The sequence below is a fragment of the Rutidosis leptorrhynchoides genome, chromosome 4 (assembly GCF_046630445.1).
Source record: "Rutidosis leptorrhynchoides isolate AG116_Rl617_1_P2 chromosome 4, CSIRO_AGI_Rlap_v1, whole genome shotgun sequence".
Lineage (NCBI taxonomy): Eukaryota > Viridiplantae > Streptophyta > Magnoliopsida > Asterales > Asteraceae > Rutidosis > Rutidosis leptorrhynchoides.
Genome location: NC_092336.1, coordinates 518182026 through 518202229, shown reverse-complemented (window position 1 = coordinate 518202229; position 20204 = coordinate 518182026). Strand labels below are relative to the sequence as shown.

Below are 20204 nucleotides of genomic sequence, written 5' to 3'. Positions count from 1 at the left end.
TCTCTTCGGTCCAGTTAATCGCAAAACTATTACTGGAGATGTTTACTGCTTGGTGATTACTGATGAATATTCGCGTTTCTCATGGGTTGTTATGTTGAAGAATAAGTCAGATACTTTTGAGCACATTAAAGTGTTGATTCTGAAGCTAGAAAGTCTGTGTAAGCTGAAAGTGAGAAAGATTCATACAGACAATGATACGGAATTTAAGAATAATCAGATGCTGCAGTTTTGTAATGAAAAAGGGATACAGCAACAGTTCAGTCCTGCTTATACGCCACAGTCAAACAGTGTGGCTAAGAGAAAGAATATGACGCTTATAGAGACTGCTAGAACGATGTTAGCTGATTCGTATTTTCCTATTACATTCTAGGGTGAAGCAGTCAGTACAGCTTGTTATGTCATGAACAGAGTGCTAGTGGTAAAGCGACATGGGAAGACTTGTTATGAATTTTTGCACAGGAGAAAGCCAAATATTAAACATCTTGAACCTTTTGGTGCTCCTTGTACTATCCTGGTACGGAACACTGGAGGGAAATTTAATCCTAAGGCTGTTTCTAGTATCTTCTTAGGCTATGGGAATCCTAACAAGCGAGTGTACAACACCGAAACCAGATGTGTTGAAGAAAGATTTGAGGTTGATATTCAACGTAACGCTTCTGCTCATGTCAGTAAAGGATTCGCATGGCAACTCGAATATGATAAATTGTTTGATTCTTTTAATCTTCCACCAAAAATTTCTGACGTTGAAGTCATTTCTCAGATGTTGTATGATGCTCAAAATTCTACAGAAAAAGTCATATCGATTCCTAGTCAAACTCATAATCAGATTCATGGTACTCAACAGAGTCCGATTCCAAGTCCACGGCAGAGTTCTCAAGGTGATAAATCTATTGCAGATCCTAATGTGGAAATAGTGTATGAAACAAATGAAGACAGTGATTTTGAGGAATTAGAGGATAGAAACACAACACAGTTGACAGAAGAACATCTGAATCCTCTTTATGGTCAACCACCAACTGTAACAGTGTCTGAACAGCCAACTGAAGCAGGAGGTGTACGTAGGTCAAACTGTGTTATCATGCCTCCGAAACGTCTGGATGATTATTTTGTAGATACAAGGGGTATTCCTCGTATTGGTATTCGTCATACAAATACACATGAAGCATCTACGTCTGACGTTCTGACTACATCAGAAGTTCCTGTGGTGAGTGAAAGTTCAACGGAATCAAAAGATGAAGAGACTGCGAGAGCAAATGTAGTGACAGCTTTCTATTCTTCTTTGAACAAGACGGGTAGAGTATTTGTGCATGCGCATTCTTGCTATGTTTGTCAAATTGAACCTAAAGATGCCTACGAGGTATTACAGTATGATGAATGGGTAAGCGCAATGCAAGAAGAGTTGTTGCAATTTAAGCATCTGAAGGTTTGGAAGTTAGTTAATCCGCCACATGGTTACCAACCCTATAGTCTTCGATGGGTTTTGAAAAATAAGAAGGATGAACAGGGTATAGTGATCAGGAATAAGGCGAGATTGGTTGTGAAGGGATATCAACAAATCCCTGAAATTGATTATGATGAAGTGTTTGCTCTAGTAGCTAGACTGGAGGCGATTAGAATTTTCTTGGCGTTCGCATCTTTTATGGGGTTCAAAGTCTATCAGATGGATTTCAAGAGTGCGTTTTTGTACGGTGAAATCAATGAGAGAGTTTTTGTTGAACAACCACCTGGTTTTGAAGATCCTTATTTTCCCGAAAAGGTATATCGACTTGATAAGGCACTGTATGGGCTTCATTAAGCTCCAAGAGCGTGGTATGCTACTTTGTCCAACTACATGCTTGAGAATGGTTTCAGAAGAGGTCTGATTGATCAGGCACTTTTCATCAAAAAGAAGGGACAGCATCTCATGCTGGTGCAGATTTATGTTGATGATATCATATTTGGATCAACAACTCAGTTGATGGTTGATGAGTTTGAGAAGGTCATGCAATGGAAGTTCAAAATGAGTTCCATGGGAACTATCAAGTTTTTCTTAGGTTTGCAGGTAGCTCAGACGGATAAAGGCATATTCTTGCATCAAACCAAGTATGTTGCTGATATTCTAAAACATTTCCAAATGGAAGCTGAGAGACCGGCTAAGACTTCGTTGTCGGGGAATCACGGTATTTCACCAGATTGTGAAGGTGCTAAGGTGGATCAGACTCTGTACAGGGAAATAATTGGGTCTCTAATGTGTCTTACAGCTTCTCGACCGGATATTATGTTTGCAGTTTGCTCGTGTGCTCGTTATCAAGCGAACCCAAATGTTCATCATATGCTCGTGGTTAAAAAGCATCTGAGATATTTGAAAGATAAACCAAGTTTGGGGTTATGGTACCCATGTGATGATGGTTTTAAGCTTACGACATATAGTGATTCAGACTATGGCGGATGCAAGAAAGATTTCAAGTCAACTTCTGGGGGATGTCAATTTTTGGGAAGCAGATTAGTTACTTGGCAATGTAAGAAGCAGACAGCAGTGGCTCAGTCTACTTGTGAAGCTGAATATATTGCTGCAGCAAGCTGTCTATCTCAGGTCATCTAAATTCAACAGCAGCTACATGACTACGGTTTGCATATTTCTAACACTCCTATTTTTGTTGATAATACTACCGGCACGGCTGTCACTAAAAATTCTGTTAATCATTCTAAAACCAAACACATAGGAATTAAATACCATTTCATTAGAGACTGCTATGAAAAGAAGTTAATAGACGTAGTGCAGATAGACACTACAACCCAAAGGGCTGATCTCTTCACGAAAGCTTTTGATAAACCACATTTTGATTTCTTGTTGAAAGAAATTGGTATCAAACTTTTGAAAGATGTTGCAACGACCCGATTTTTTCGACTTTTAATTATATTTATTACTTTCATGAAACTGCATATTTGTGCGTGCTAATTTAGATTTTATTCTGGGATCATTAATTATGTTAATTACTTTCGTTAATGCCTTACAACGTGTTTTTAAGTACTTAGTTGCTTAACATGATCCTTGAATGCATTTATGACTGATAGTGTCACTTATTATTTAAAACGAGCTACGTACTTGGTATACGTTAAAATTTTGTCATAATTGCAATATTATGACTGCGTAAACATAATTGCTATTTATTTATGACAATTACTTGGCTTTATGGTTCCTTAATCATGCTTAGTGTTTACTAATGCTTACTAGTTACCTTAATGGACTTAGCACCTTAATGGATTTCCATGGCCCAACCTACTCAACTTAGTGGACCACTTAATGGGTTAATTAGCCCATGTAATCATAATTAAGTCCATGTAAGTAATGAGACAAGTATCATGCATGCTTATGTACTAAGGCTTGCATTATGTCTCAAACCACCCAACATGTCAACATCACCTAGTACCACCATCATGGACCACACCAAGCCACACCACATGAGGCCAAGATGGTCCTCCCATCCCCTCCCCAACCGTCAGCACCCACCACCCCATCACCACCACTTTATTTTTTTTAAAAAAACTCTCATTTCTCTCATTTTCATTTCATTCAAAACACACACTTCTCTATACTTTCTCACTCTAAAATTCTCTCTCAAATACTTGAAGAACATGTAAGTTCTTAACTTCTTTTTTTATTTCTTTTCTTACTTTAATTCATGAATCATCATCATCATGAACAAAGATTCAAGTTTTGTAACTTGAATCTTCATTACCCTTGTAAGATTCAACTTTGTTTTGAAGAATCTTCAAGAACATGAAGGATTCAAGCTTTTTAGCTTTGAATCTTCATAATCTTGTTAGATCTAAGTTTATTAACTTAAGATCTCTTTATTTATGTTTAAAGATCAAAACCTATGTTTACGATCTTCATGTAACTTGTAGATCCAACACTTTACTTTATGGATCTTCAAGAAAATTTGAAATACAAGCTTACTAGCTTGATTTTTCTACAAAAAGTTAGTTAAAGATCCAAGTTTACTAACTTATGATCTTCTTTAATTTGTTGTACTTTAGCTTTGTGACTTGTGTTTTCTTGAAACAAAAGATACAAGCTTACTAGTTTGAGATCTCATAAGTGTTGTTAGGAATCCAAGCTCTCTAGCTTAGGGTTTCATTTTTTTGTTTGATCTAAGTTGTGTAACTTATGGTCTTCTACTTTATTTAAATAAAAGTTCATTAGCTTGTGTTCATTTTACTTTACAAGATCTAAGTTTCATAACTTATGGTTGTGTAAAAGTTGAAAGTATAAGTGTTATGACTTAGGGTTTCACCAAGAACATGATATCTAGACTTTGTAGTCTAAGGTCTTTAATATTTAGCTAAGATCTAAGTTCTATAGCTTAAGGTCTTGCTTATTTAGTTTGATTCAAAGTTTATAGCTTAATAGAAATTGTACTCTTGTTAAAACTAAGAAATTGATGTAACTTTGGTTCATCACCTTGCTCAAACTCTCACATGAGTTGTGTTTTATTTCTTAGTCTTAACTTTGTATGTTGATGGTTAAACCTTGGATAAAGTGATGCTAAAACATCAAGAGTTGTACACTTGAAGCTTATACGCATCAAGGATGAGAACCGTGATGAGCATCAAACACCAAGAAACCCACCGGAGCACTTTCTTTCTATTTTTTAAGGTCTGATCAGGCCCCTGGGCTTCTGGAAAAGCTGATTTCCAGATAGTTCGGTTCAAGTAGACGACTTTTCGTTTAGGCCTCGCCTAAATCCGATATACGGTTTAGGATTTATAGCCTTCTGAAAGCCACTACGCCATTGTAACGTTGTGCTGAAATTTCTGACCTACTCGCACTTAAACTGTCGCCACGGTCAAATGAAGACGAGTTAGGTTTTGGAAATTGGTCAGCGGTTAGAGGACTCACATACGGAGCCTTGGCCACTGGTCTCACATCATTTCAGTTTATATAGAGGTCGTAACAGCTGAACGAAGTCAGCTATTGTTTCGATCTCTATTCTTGATTGAAAACTTACTTTACTTTTTACGTACGATGATGATAATGATGATACTTAAGGCTTAACTTACGTACTTTTAAACCTTTTGGGACGATTTACTGACTTAGTAACCTTTGACTTAGGTTGACGACCCTTCGGACCTACTTACTAGCTTACTTATTCATACCGATTTTACTGCACCTTCACTGTGAGTTATAGCTTCCCTTTTTACCTTACTATTTTTGGGACTGAGAATACATGCACTTTTTATGTTTTACTTACTAGGCACGAGTACTTAAACTTTATATATGTGTGGGTGATATAACGGCATAAATTTTCCCCTTAGCTCGGTAACGTTTAGTCATTGGTTTATGAACCGGTGAACGCGAATCTTAGATATGGATCCATAGGGTTTGACATCCCCACTCGGGCTAGTCGCGCTAGAATTTAACGGGTGTTTAATACTTCGTAAACTTACGCACTCGCCAAGTGTACTTTTAGGGGGTGATATTTACGTTAAGTTAGTTACCAAGTGCCCACGGTTAAGCATATACTTTACATACTGTTTTGAATACGAAATCTCGTGACCTACATTACATTACTGTTACAATTAAACTATAGCTCACCAACATTCGTGTTGACTTTTAAGCATGTTATTTCTCAGGTGCTTAGACGTTTGTCGCTTCCGCTGTACTAGACTCTCGGTGTTAGATTTCCGCTGCTTATTTAGAGATGTCTCAAACATGGAACTTTTTACTTTGCATTCAAAACTTATGTTACATTTGAACCATGGCTATGTAATGACCTTCGTGTCACGTACTTGTGTTAACGCTTTCTATTCGTAGAAGCATGCTATCTTTTGTAAAACGCTATCTTTTTATGAATGCAAACTTGTTTTAAAACAACATATAATGTTGTAACCTTGTGATGGACCTGTTGTTGATGATCCGTATACGTTAATTTTGTACGAGACATCAAATTTGGTATCAGAGCATTGGTTGTAGGGAATTAGGTTGCATTAGTGAGTCTTGACCGAGCCGAGTAGGATTCGCTAATAGGACTAATCTATAACTTGCTTGTTTACTAGTTACTGCGGAACTTTGTAACGACCCTGGATTTTCTAACTTTTATTAATAATAATTATTATTAATGCTTGCGTTTTAATAAATGTATTTTTATACATTTACTTGTTACCGTAATTGACTTTACATGTCCCGACTCGTCTTTGTGACACACGTGCTTTTCTCGAATAATATTTCGAATATTATTCACGTTCATGATTAATTATTATTAATCATTTTTAATTAACTAATGTTACTAGTTAATTACTTGGGCTTTATTTATTTAATTGTTGCATACTTACATGGACTCATGTTAATGGACTTGGAAGCCCACCCTACTTTTCTTAATGGACTACTAGTTAGCCCATCATTAAGCTAGTGAATTATTAAGGCTTAAACTTAGATTAATTAAGCTAATGAGGAGGCAAAGTTGTCACAAGCATGCTAGTAACTCTGTCCCATACATTTAACTTTAAACCATTCTAAGCTTACACCATCTTCCCATGAATGAAAGTGAGTTTTGACCTTTCCCCTTTTGTGCCCAAACCGTCGGCCTTGGGATGGCATGGAGAGTTCAATTTTTTTCTTTCTTTTGTTACTTATACACTAGCATTCATCTCATTTTACACACATACTTACACTACTCTTTTCTCTCATCTTTTTCTCTCTAACTTGTAAGTAACAAAGCTTTATTTTCCTTCTTTTTCTTCAATTAAAACCGATTATACATCATCATCATTTACTAGTTTGTAGTTTATTGTTGTATGTTGTTGTTAAAGATCAAGTTCTATAACTTGTATCTTCATGTAATCTTGGTTATTTCCATCTTTTGTTTGATGAAGAACCAAGAACAAGAATCAAAACTTGTTAGTTTATGGTTCTACACTTAAATGTTATAAGATTTAAAGTTCATAAGCTTTATAATCATACTTGTGTTCATGTTTAGTAGACTTGAAGTTTATTTCCTTAAGATCCAAACTTTGATTTGAATCTTCTCAAGTATGAAACAAACATGAACATAATACTTGTAACTTTAGTTTATTTCATCATTTTATTTATTTAAAGTTGTGATGTTGCTAATTTGGTCAAGTATTACTAGTTAATCTTGATCTCATCTTTCTTGAAACTAAAGTTAAACTTGTAAGTTCAAGAACATAGAAGTATAACTTTCTAGTTATAACTTCATACACTTATGTTGGATCTAAGTTTCTATAACTTATGGTCTTCCAAATTTTTTTAAAACAAGAGCTTATGAGCTTATATACATTTTACAAGATAAAAATCTAAGTTTCATAACTTATGGTTTTATTAAAGTGAAGATCCAAGTTCTATAACTTAGGATCTAACTTAAGAACACTAGATCTAGACTTTCTAGTCTAGGATCTTCAAAATCTAACTAAGAACTAAGTTCTACAACTTAAGATCTTGTTTATTTAGTTTACTTTGGTTCATCAAACTACTTACAACCCTTAATTGAGTTGTGCTACATATCTTAGACTAACACTAGTGTTATGATGGTCAAAACTTGGTTAAGATGATGCAAACACATCAACGAGTTGTACACTTGAAGCTATAAGCATCAAGGATGAGAACCGTGATGAGCATCAAGCACCAAGAACCCACCGGAGCACCTTACCTACTGTTTTCCGGGTCTGATCAGTAACCTGGTGTCATACCCTGTCCTAATCCATCCGGACGAAGTCCATATCGATTATAAACGATTCACAATAGTTGATTACATCGCGAGGTACTTAACCTCTATATGATACATTTTATAAACATTGCATTCGTTTTTGAAAATACAATCTTTCATTTCATCGAAAGTTGACAACATGCATACCATTTCGTAATATATCTTACTATAATTGACTTAATAATAATCTTGATGCACTCAACGACTCGAATGCAACTTCTTTTGAAATATGCCATGAATGACTCCAAGTAATATCTTTAAAGTGAGCAAATGCACAGCGGAAGATTTCTTTCATACCTGAGAATAAACATGCTTTAAAGTGTCAACCAAAAGGTTGGTGAGTTTATTAGTTTAACATAAATAAACATTTCCATCATTTTAATAGACCACAAGATTTCCAGTTCTCATAAATAAACGTCCCATGCATAGAGACAAAAATATCAGTCATATGGATTGAACACCTGGTAACCGACATTCACAATATGCATATAATAATATCCCCATCATTCCGGGATCCTCCTTCGGACATGATATAAATTTCGAAGTACTAAAGCATCCGGTACTTTGGATGGGGCTTGTTGGGCCCGATAGATCTATCTTTAGAGTTCGCGTCAATTAGGGTGTCTGTTCCCTAATTCTTAGATTACCAGACTTAATAAAAAGGGGCATATTCGATTTCGATCATTCAACCATATAATGTAGTTTCAATTACTTGTGTCTATTTCGTAAAACAGTTATAAAAAACAGCGCATGTATTCTCAGTCCCAAAAATATATATTGCAAAAACATTTAAAAAGGGAGCAAATGAAACTCACCATACTGTATTTTGTAGTAAAAATACATATGACGTCATTTACAACTATAGGTTTGGCCTCGGATTCACGAACCTATATCATTTATATAAATTAACACACATATTTGTAATCGAACAAGTTTATATATATATATTACTTTATTAGTTATATCATTTTTATATTAATAACCTATATGTTTCATATAGTCATTTTATATATTTAAAATAATTAAAAATATAGATTTTGTTATGTTATATATATATAGAAAATTATATCTTTTTTGTTATACAAACGATATATTTAATAATTAACATATATATATTTAAAATAATTAAAAATATAGATTTTATTAAATTAAAAATATTTTATATATATATATAGAAAATATTTTAAAATAATTTTATGTTATATATATATAGAAAATATAGATTTTTAAAATAATTAATAATTAATTATTAAATATATCGTTTAATCAATATTATTCCGAAAATATGTTATTTTAGAAAATATGTTAATCAATATTATTATTATTTTAGTACTATTGTTATTAATTATATATATATGTTAATTATTAAATATATCGTTTGTATAACAAAAAATATATCTTTTTTGTATATATATATATATATATATATATATATATATATATATATATATCGTTTGTATGTTAAAATTATAATAATAGTACTAAAATAATATTAGTAATGATAAAATAAAAAAAATAATAATAGTGATAATAGAGTTAAAAATGATACTTTTTAATAAAAATGTTAATTTTAATAATAATAATAATAATAATAATAATAATAATAATAATAATAATAATAACAATAATAATAATATTGATAAAATAATAATAATGATAATAATAATAAAAATATTGGTAATCTAATAATAATAGTGATGATAGTTTTTAATGATAATAATTATGATAATAAAAATAATAATAAAAGTACTTTTGTTAATATTAATAAATAAATAAAAAAAATGATAATTTTAGTGATAATACTAATAATAATATTAATAATAATAATAATAATAATAATAATAATGATAATAATAATAATAAAAATGATAATGAAAAATAAGGCTACCTTTCAAGATAAGCCTAAAAAATAACGCCATTGCCCAGGGTCGAACCCTAGACCTCCCAATTATATGACCCACCTCCTAACCATGCCTCTAATGTTACATTTCTGATTATAATCATCCCATAATTTCATTTAATCTATTATCCGTTTCTTTCTTCTACTTCAAAATTACCTATGTCCACGTAATTGTTACTTCCATCACCATTGTATCATTCGGCCAAATATAGAATACCATATGGATTTCGGCCCAACAATAAGGGCTTACTCTCGGCCCATCACTTGTAACCATGTCTAGCTGTTAATTATCAAAAAAAAAAAAAAATGTAAGAGACTGAATTCGAACCCATGACCTTTCGTTAAACACCCATTCACCCAAACCATTCCTCTATCCATTTCATTCCTGTTTTACAACCTAAACTAATTCTTTTACCCATTCTTCCTTTCATCTCTCCTCCATCATCTACAACATCGTCATCTTCAACATTGATCACCATCATCATAATGCATCGACCTCATGTAACTTCACAGCATCACCATCATTTTCGAATATCATCATCCATTACACCGATTGTGTAACCATTATCCTAACCATATATCGTCCCATCATGATTACGTCTAATCCTCTATCATCATCTTTAACACCATCATTATCTCGAAGCATATTCATATGATCCATCACTTCCATAAACATCATCATCATCGTTGTATTATCTTCCTACTCATCATCTAATTTTATCATCATCTTCGTGTGATATCCATCGTCACTTCAATTATCAACATCGTTAACATCATCATCATATAATCTATCTTGCATCACCATCGTCTTTTTTGTTTGTTCTGGAAACAGAAGTAAGTAGCAACAACAATTGATCGAATGTGGTGGCGGTTTGTAGGGTAATGGTTGTTCAAAGGTGATCGTTGGCATGGGTTGCGATAAAGATGGAAACGAAAATGGAGAAATTTAAAGGTGCTCATCTTGATTGTTGATTTAAATGGGGACAGAAAATGAATTGTGGTTCGACAACTAGAAACAAGGTGCCGGAGTGATGGTTGTGAAATAAGATTAGGAGAGAGAGAGAGAGAGAATGGTGGTGTGTGTGCTCACGATGGTGGAGGTTTGTTGTGAAGACCCGTCCTAATCCATCTGGACTAAGTCATCAACATTTGATCCCAGAGCGATGATCGACTCCAAGTAATGTCCTTAAAATGAGTAAATGCATAGCGGAAGATTTTTTCATACCTGAGAATAAACATGCTTTCAAGTGTCAACCAAAAGGTTGGTGAGTTCATAGGTTTATCTTAAAACAATAAAATTCATCATTTTGATAGACCACAAAATTTAAATGCTGCATGGTACAAATGGGCCCGAATCCTATACCCACCTGTAATGTACATGCGATATCTTTTAAATACAGTACACCTTTCTCGTGTATGAAACCATCTTTCATAAATCTTAGTAACCGTACACATAACTCTTGCACACAAAAAAACATACACATAACCTGTGCATAAAATCATTCTCTCGATACATAACATTCATATCAATTGGTGGCAATTATCATGTCCACATAATTCAACAGTGGCAATTATCATGTCCACATAATCAATGGTGGCAATTATCGTGTCCACATAATCAATGGTAGCAATTATCGTGTCCACATAATTCAACAATAATACACAGAACTTCTGTCTGTATAATAATTCATTCGAGAAATGTTTTGCTTGTGTCTATCTCGTCAAACATTTATAAAACCATTTCATGCATTCGCAGTTTAAAATATATTTCAAAAGCATTTAATAAAGCAGTTGTAAAAACAGCGCATGTATTCTCAGTCCCAAAAATATAAAGAGTAAAAGGGAGCAAATGAACTCACGCATATAAATATTGTAAAACAGTTATTAAAACAGTGCATGTATTCTCAGCCCAAAAATGTAATGAGTAAAAGGGAGCAAATGAACTCACACATATAAATATTGTAAAACAGTTATTAAAACAGTGCATGTATTCTCAGCCCAAAAATGTAATGAGTAAAAGGGAGTAAATGAACTCACCTAATGTATTTTGTAGTAAAAATACATAGAACGACATTGAACAAGTATAGGGTTGGCCTCGGATTCACGAACCTATATCATTTGAATATATATTATTACACATAATTGTGATCGAACAAATATATTATTATTAGCGATGTATTTGTCATTTTCATAAAATTTGTGTTCCATTGATAACTTAAATATACTTATTTTATATACCTTAAATAACTAATAATATAATGATAGAGTTAGGTTATATGTATTAGATATGATTTTATATAATTTAATAGTCATTTTAATAATAATACTGATACTTGTAATAATTAAAATGATAATAATAATAATGATAATTTTAATAAATATACAAATGATAATAGCTTTATTGATAATAATTCTAATGAAAATTCTAAAGATGATAAAATATTAATAATAATAATTTTTCGTTCGAATCATGAATTACATTATAATTTTAAATCATTAGGTTTTATAATTACTGTGGTAATCTAATTATACCACCTTTGTATATTCCTAATTATATCTTAATTATCTTAACTGTAAGCATATACATCTTAATACATCTTAATGTTAATCATTTCTAATATCGTAATCGAAATCATAATATATTGATAATACTAATAACAAAATGAAAGTGATAACTTTTAATTATACGAATACTAGTGATGTTATAAATAATAATAATGATAACAAATATAATAATACTAATACTTCATAACAACAACAACAACAACAACAACAACAACAACAACAATAATAATAATAATAATAATAATAATAATAATAATAATAATAATAATAATAATAGTAGTAATAATAATAATAATAATAATAATAATAATAATAATAATAATAATAATAATAATAATAATAATAATAATAATAATAATAATAAGGTAAATAAAGAGACTACCTTTAGAAAAACAGCAAAAAGAATGTTCCTGCCGGGATTTGAACCCGTGACCTCCTGCTTGTTACACACTCCCTTTTACCATCTGAGCTACTGCCCATTATTCGAAGTAATATTGAAACTATTAATATTTAACCCGTAAATTTTCAGTTTGGCCCAACAACTAAATAACTCTCGGCCCAAGTGAAAAACATGATCCTAGTTTAAAAGATCATGGCCCAACAGAGAAGTGAATTGCGTGGCCCAAACAGGAAATGAGGAATTCGGTTTCTCCAATATTATGAAACGTTTCAAAGAAAATAAAAAAAATAAAAATAAAAAATAAAAAAACGGTGGCCATCTGTTTGCATGTTACTCAACCTAAAATAATAGGATTCCTTTATCCTCATGTACCATCTTATATTCCCACCAAATACAAAAATATGGTCGGCCATAAACTGAGTTTGTCCCACACGCATTTTGTACAATCTATAAGTATTTTAATACAATTAAGTTGACAACACCTCAAACCAATATGTGGTTCTTATCTTCATTTGAAAACAGAAACGGAAGTAAGTTGGCAGCAGCAAAAACAAGCGTAATATTTTGGGTTGTTCGTGGTGATCGTATATGGTAGTAATAAACAGGAGGATAACCGTAGTAATAGGAGTTTCGATAGGCTTCATGAAGAAGAAGAAGAAAGAAAAAAGAGAGAAGAAAGATAGAAAAATTTGATGGGTGTTAGATGGTGGTTATTGTGGTGGTGATATTGTTTGTTGTCGAACACAAGGGTTGTTTGGGTCTGTTGGAGAGCAAAAGACATAGATAAAGGGTTGTGGTATTTTAAAAGGGTTTGATAAAAGTGGGTTTCAAGGTTTTTATTGGTTGAAGAAAACAAAAATGATGGTGATTGTGACCGATGGCTGAGTGATGAAAGGAGAGTGTGAAGGTAGTTGCAGACGGTTGTGGTTGGGCCTCGATGAAAATAGATACACAGAAGTGAGTTTTGTGTTTTAGGATGCATTGTAGATAAGTGTATATATGTACAGAAATAGAGATTTGAAACGGGAAAGTACAACGGTTACATGGTGGTTTAATAATGTTTAAATACGATAGCAGGAGTAGCAAGGTTGAAGATTTACGGTGATGGTCTTGAGAAACAAAACAGAAACCGACGCATAAGTAGTAGCTGGGTTTGTGTTCGGTGAACCTGAAAGAACCAGAAAATAATACGTATGATGGAGTGGTGATTAGGGTGTTTTGGGTTCACAAAGGTGGTGTTGTTTGAAACAAGAGTTAGATAGAAGGCTGTGAAGTGTGTTTTAAATTAATAAAGCTAGTAGTAGATTGAATGATGTACACCTCAACTGAATTGATTAATTTATTTGAGGAGTTGGTTCACGAGTTCACAATCAGACAAGATGAAACAGAAAAAAAAAAAATTTGAAAGGAACCCCTAACTAAATCAGATAATTTCAAAACTTGAAATCTGATTTGTAGCAAAAATTTGGATCTTGTCTGCGTGTTGAAATCGACATATAACAATTTTTGGACAGACTCTAAATCAAATCCAATTTCTTAATGATTCTTAACAAATTTACATTATTAATTAATTTTTATATAATATTAATAATTTATAAATATAAATACATTTGTAATGATAGAGTTGTAATATCATTAAATAGAAATATTAATTCTGTTAATGTTACTAATGATAATTATCATGATAGTAATAATATTAATAATTTTTTTTATTAATAATATCAAAATAATACTAATATGAATTAATAATCATGGTAAAGTAATGATAATAATAATTTTATATAAAAATATTAATTATATTATTATTAATGTTAATGGTAATAAAAATAATAATTTTTAATGGTAAAGGTAATAATACCTAGTAATAATACAAATAATAATTAAGATACAACAAGTTACATGTATCAAATTTCAATATTATAATTTTAATAATATTACTAACACTAGTATTATTGCTAATACTAATATAGTAATTTTAACTTGTACTTAAATCTATTATGTAAATATTACATTTCATTAATTATGTGATACTTATATTATATAATTAACATTTTTAAATATTTAGTATTTATATATATATATATATATATATATATATATATATATATATATATATATATATATATATATCACAACATACATACAACATTAGTTGTGTACAGAATTCATATGCATATTTATATATTTATTTTGATAACATTTTACTTATTTTGTATATTACTCTACATATTTAATTCAAGTGATTAAATGATATTATATTAATTAATATATACACTTATATTTATATTCATATATATATTTATTTACATTTTTATTTACACACAATTGTTCGTGAATCGTCGGATCAGTCAAAGGGTCATTGATGACATGAATATAGATTTCAAAGTTTTCGAGACTCAACATTACAGACTTTGCTTATCGTGTCGGAAACATATAAAGATTAAAGTTTAAATTTGGTCGGAAATTTCCGGGTCATCACAGTACCTACCCGTTAAAAGAAATTTCGTCCCGAAATTTGATCGAGGTCGTCATGGCTTACTATAAGAATGTTTTCATGACGAATGTGAGTTGATAAATAGAGTTTTATCATCATTGAGTAATATAGATAACAGAATTTGATTACGCGAAGAGTATAAATGAAGCTATCGCAATAGAGTGAAATGAGTAACGTATATTCGTTTTAACCGATGACGTAATTATGATTGGTTTCCGAAACTTAAGGGATTTAAAGAAAATCTTCATAATAAGATTTGGTTCTTCGACGATTAAGAAAATCAAGATCTCCTTTGATTTAATGCGATAATCTGTTTCGATTGTTATGTCAGATATTTTACTATAAATCCACCCCCTTCGTTCCCTTATTTCCATATCTCATACCTTCTATTCTTTCTCCTCCAATTCATATTTTTAAAACATTCATCAATATGCTCCATCCAATACTGATTCTTAATATACTCATAACTTTCATATCTTTCATTCTTCTTTTTCATCTACTCCCGGAGGATTTTATTTATTTTTACTATTACCTTGGGGTTATAGTAATTTTAATTGTCCCGTGCCTTTACGTGGCAATACGTATTGATATGCATGGTTTGTAATTTATGTGTTGTTGTCGAGCTTTATATTTTCTTTTATAATTCGGAGCTCTTTGCCTTTTTATTCTCTTCTCGACTCTAAGTACTACGAGTAATGGCCAGAATTTATAGGTATGGATTTTGAAATGAACATAGTTAATGTTCTAAGAAGAAAATCATAATGGCACGATCTTGATTTGGTAATTTACCAGAATATCCGAAAAGATAGAACTATCAAGAAGATATGTTGTTAATATGTTTAGAGATTGGGTAGAATGTAAGAGTCGTGTAACATGGCACATGATGATGTTAGGGTCTGTGAATCATCACGTTTCGTTAGAAATCAGCATGACCTAATGTAATATAATCACGTTGATCAAGTGTCATTATATTATACTAACTCATGCATCAGTTCCCAACACTACTTCAAAAACATCCATATTTCAAATTCGAAGGTTCGCAGAATATAGAAACTAAAACAGTTTCCTTTTATGATATAATACGGATAGCGCAGAGAGGTAATTAATATCGAACGAGAATATTTATGAAGATATCTTCAGAAATATTGAGGATATTAATAAAGAAGGGTACGATGATATCTTAGGATTTCAGAATCAAATTGTGATGAAAAAATTCATTCACGATGATTTAGAGTGGTTAAGGAGTAAGGTATTCGTTAAAGATTTCATCATACATTGAATCATTTAGATTCTTTGAAGTTAAACTTATTCTTTGTGATTTGTCCACGGCTTCTTTCATAGTTTCGCATAATCCGCTTTTCGCTACTAAATTTTCTATCAAGCGTTCCTAACACTCCATTCTTTATCATCAAACTTCTGATGGTTAAGGTCATTTACGGTTGTCTACTGTTTCTGCTGCTTCATTCAGCTTTTTCAACATTCAGAGTATTGATTTGTAGACTGAGTGCTTTTCAGGATTTCAGATGAAAGATCATAATTCTAAGAGATGAATGTTATACATATAACTGTTGATGTAGACATGCTGTGAGTTTTCAAAGTACTGATTGCTGATTCCCGGTAATTGGTATGTCAGTTCTCGTTACAAGATGTGGATGAGTACATGATGAGACTTCAATAGATAAATATAGTGATTTGTCGGAGAGATTTAAACCAAAGAGCAACGAGGTTACTGGTACGTCTGCTGGTAATATGATGGAATATAAAAGGTTCCCCGGTAACAATAAAAGAGCACGCGTATATATTAACGTTATAATAAGGTTGTTTCGTACAAAAAGTCAAAGTTGTCTTGCTGGAGCTGTGACAAAATTGGCTACTTTGAAAAGGGATTGCAAAGTTATTTTGGGTAATAATAACGCTAAAGGAATTAGCACAGCTACGCATTAAACGTTTACTCAGTTTTCGAGAGTTTTCAGGTGCATAACAATATGCATCGATCTTTTCTTCCGTAGATGAAGTGCGGTTGGTTCCTCCTCTCGATTGAGGTGTTTTCAAGGATTATGAAAGGTTTGAACGCATATTGTAATCGTCAAGATACAAATGAGGTTTAAGATGAAATCAAGTGGCAAACTTGAAGAAATGTTTAGTTTCATATGTTATAATCAATATTTTTATTCATTTTAATTGTCCAATAATATTAGTCCACAGTCGATAGTCCACATTGACAGTCCAATAATTCATATACAGTTTAATATATAATATTCGAATTAATTAATATGTATCATGACCCGTGTACATGTTTCAGACTCGATCACAACTCAAAGTATATATATTATTATAGAATCAACCTCAACCCTGTATAGAGAACTCGATCATTACTGCATATAGAGTGTTTATGGTGATTCCAAATAATATATATAGATGCGTCGATATGATATGTCAAAACCTTGTATACGTGTCCCGATATTTAAAGTGCGTAAAATAAATAACAGAAATTAAATGACGATAAATAAAGTGCGTAAAGTAAATAACAGAAATTAAATAACAATAAATAAAATTGCGAGAATTAAATTGCGATAAAATAAATTGCGATAATTAAAATGTAATACGGAATCAACAGTTAGCTAGGAACAGTTAGCTAGGATTTTGTTAGCGTGGATTCTTAACAAAATTTCATATTGTTAATTAGTCTGTTTCTAATCAATTTTTATTGTGTCCATTTTTTGCTTCATTATGTCACTTGTTGGATTCTGATATGTCAAAATCCTAATATGAAATTGAATTTGAATGAAAATAGTTATTCTTTGGTGAACGGATACGTATATCAGTGGATGTAAGTAGGATAGTATATGACTTGTTGAAACAGATTCGAAGAACGTACAATGTAACTTATTAATGTGAAATTTAAATATTCCTCGGGTATTACCTACCCGTTAAAAATATTTTAACCATTAACAGTTTGTACAAGAGAATTTTTAATTACAATCTTTATGAAAACATATATACATATATATTTTCTTCAGATGTATTCATGGATTTAATGAGTCAATATGATATTAAACTCTTTTGATTTACGTTAGAACAAGAATATATAATCTCTAAAATATTAGAGATTACATATTCGTCATGATGAACGAAGATAAATGATGTAGAACGTCATGTAGAACGATGATTATGCTCGGGGTACCGATTGTGATGTTGAGGCGTGTCTTGTTGTGGTTTGTGTTGTTGCTGGTGGTATAGTTGATGCCGTTGATGTTGCTGAAGCTGGTACATTTTGCACCATATTTCCCAAGACTACAACTCGGGCGCGAAACTCATTGACTTTATTACTCCGGGATGATTGTCGGTATGAACGAGCGAATAAATAAGGTTTTGAATCTAACTTGTGATATAGTCGTGGCGAGATACTCTGGAAATGAGAGAGAAAAGAGTGTTACGAACAGGTTCGCCGGTAAGTGCTTCAGGTTCTTCATCAAGAGTGCAGGTTGGTGAGTGGAAAGGAACGCCTTCTTCTCGTCGCCATCGGTTAAGTCAACTATGAACCCATCAGATAAATTGGGGATGGATGATTGGTTGATTCATTCTGGTGTCACTGCTTTCGGAGCTTAGGTGAAACTCCATATCGGAATAGCTGTCGGAATAACTATCGGAATAGCTATAGAAATCTGAGGAACTCGAACTGGTTGAGGGATTCATCTCGTACAATCAGATGAAGGATTTTCGATAAGAAATAGATTATAGGATGTAGATTAGTACCCTGCAATACATAATTTACATATGCATATATAATACTAAAATCCCATAAGCTACGGAGGAATCTACGGGAGCTGTCAGGCAAGGGTAACAATAACAGATACGCTAAGATATGAATTTATCTATACACTGTCTATGCAATAGAGGCAGTAAGACGTGTCTAGACTTTAAGGATGATAAGTAATTAATTTTTGACACTAAATGATAAGCAAAACTTTTGACATGCAGACACGGTCGAAGTCCAGACTCACTAATGCATCCTAACGACTATCAGTTAGACTTACTAATGCAAGACCTGGTTCACTAAGACCACCGCTCTGATACCAACTGTGAAGACCCGTCCTAATCCATCTGGACTAAGTCATCAACATTTGATCCCAGAGCGATGATCGACTCCAAGTAATGTCCTTAAAATGAGCAAATGCATAGCGAAAGATTTGTTTCATACCTGAGAATAAACATGCTTTCAAGTGTCAACCAAAAGGTTGGTGAGTTCATAGGTTTATCTTAAAACAATAAAATTCATCATTTTGATAGACCACAAAATTTAAATACTGCATGGTACAAATGGGCCCGAATCCTATACCCACCTGTAATGTACATGCGATATCTTTTAAATACAGTACACCTTTCTCGTGTACGAAACCATCTTTCATAAATCTTAGTAACCGTACACATAACACTTGCACACAAAAAAAAACATACACATAACCTGTGCATAAAATCATTCTCTCGATACATAACATTCATATCAATTGGTGGCAATTATCATGTCCACATAATTCAACAGTGGCAATTATCATGTCCACATAATCAATGGTGGCAATTATCGTGTCCACATAATCAATGGTGGCAATTATCGTGTCCACATAATTCAACAATAATCCATAGAACTTCTGTCTGCATAATAATTCATTCGAGGAATGTTTTGCTTGTGTCTATCTCGTCAAACATTTATAAAATCATTTCATGCATTCACAGTTCAAAATATATTTCAAAAGCATTTAATAAAGCAGTTGTAAAAACAGCGCATGTATTCTCAGTCCCAAAAATATAAAGAGTAAAAGGGAGCAAATGAACTCACGCATATAAATATTATAAAACAGTTATTAAAACAGTGCATGTATTCTCAGCCCAAAAATGTAATGAGTAAAAGGGAGCAAATGAACTCACGCATATAAATATTGTAAAACAATTATTAAAACAGTGCATGTATTCTCAGCCCAAAAATGTAATGAGTAAAAGGGAGCAAATGAACTCACCTAATGTATTTTGTAGTAAAAATACATAGAACGACATTGAACAAGTATAGGGTTGGCCTCGGATTCACGAACCTATATCATTTGAATATATATTATTACACATAATTGTGATCGAACAAATATA

At 32.1% G+C, this 20204-nt stretch overlaps 1 protein-coding gene across 1 annotated transcript in view; it reads left to right on the top strand.

Moving 5' to 3' along the window:
* Positions 1 to 2113: 2113 nt before the first annotated feature.
* The window catches only part of LOC139842513 (uncharacterized mitochondrial protein AtMg00810-like), a 79823-nt gene continuing 61732 nt past the window's right edge, over positions 2114 to 20204 (top strand). The window contains exon 1 of the mRNA XM_071832645.1: positions 2114 to 2515. Coding sequence (XP_071688746.1) covers positions 2114 to 2515 — 402 coding nt within the window. The remainder of the gene's footprint in view (positions 2516 to 20204) is intronic.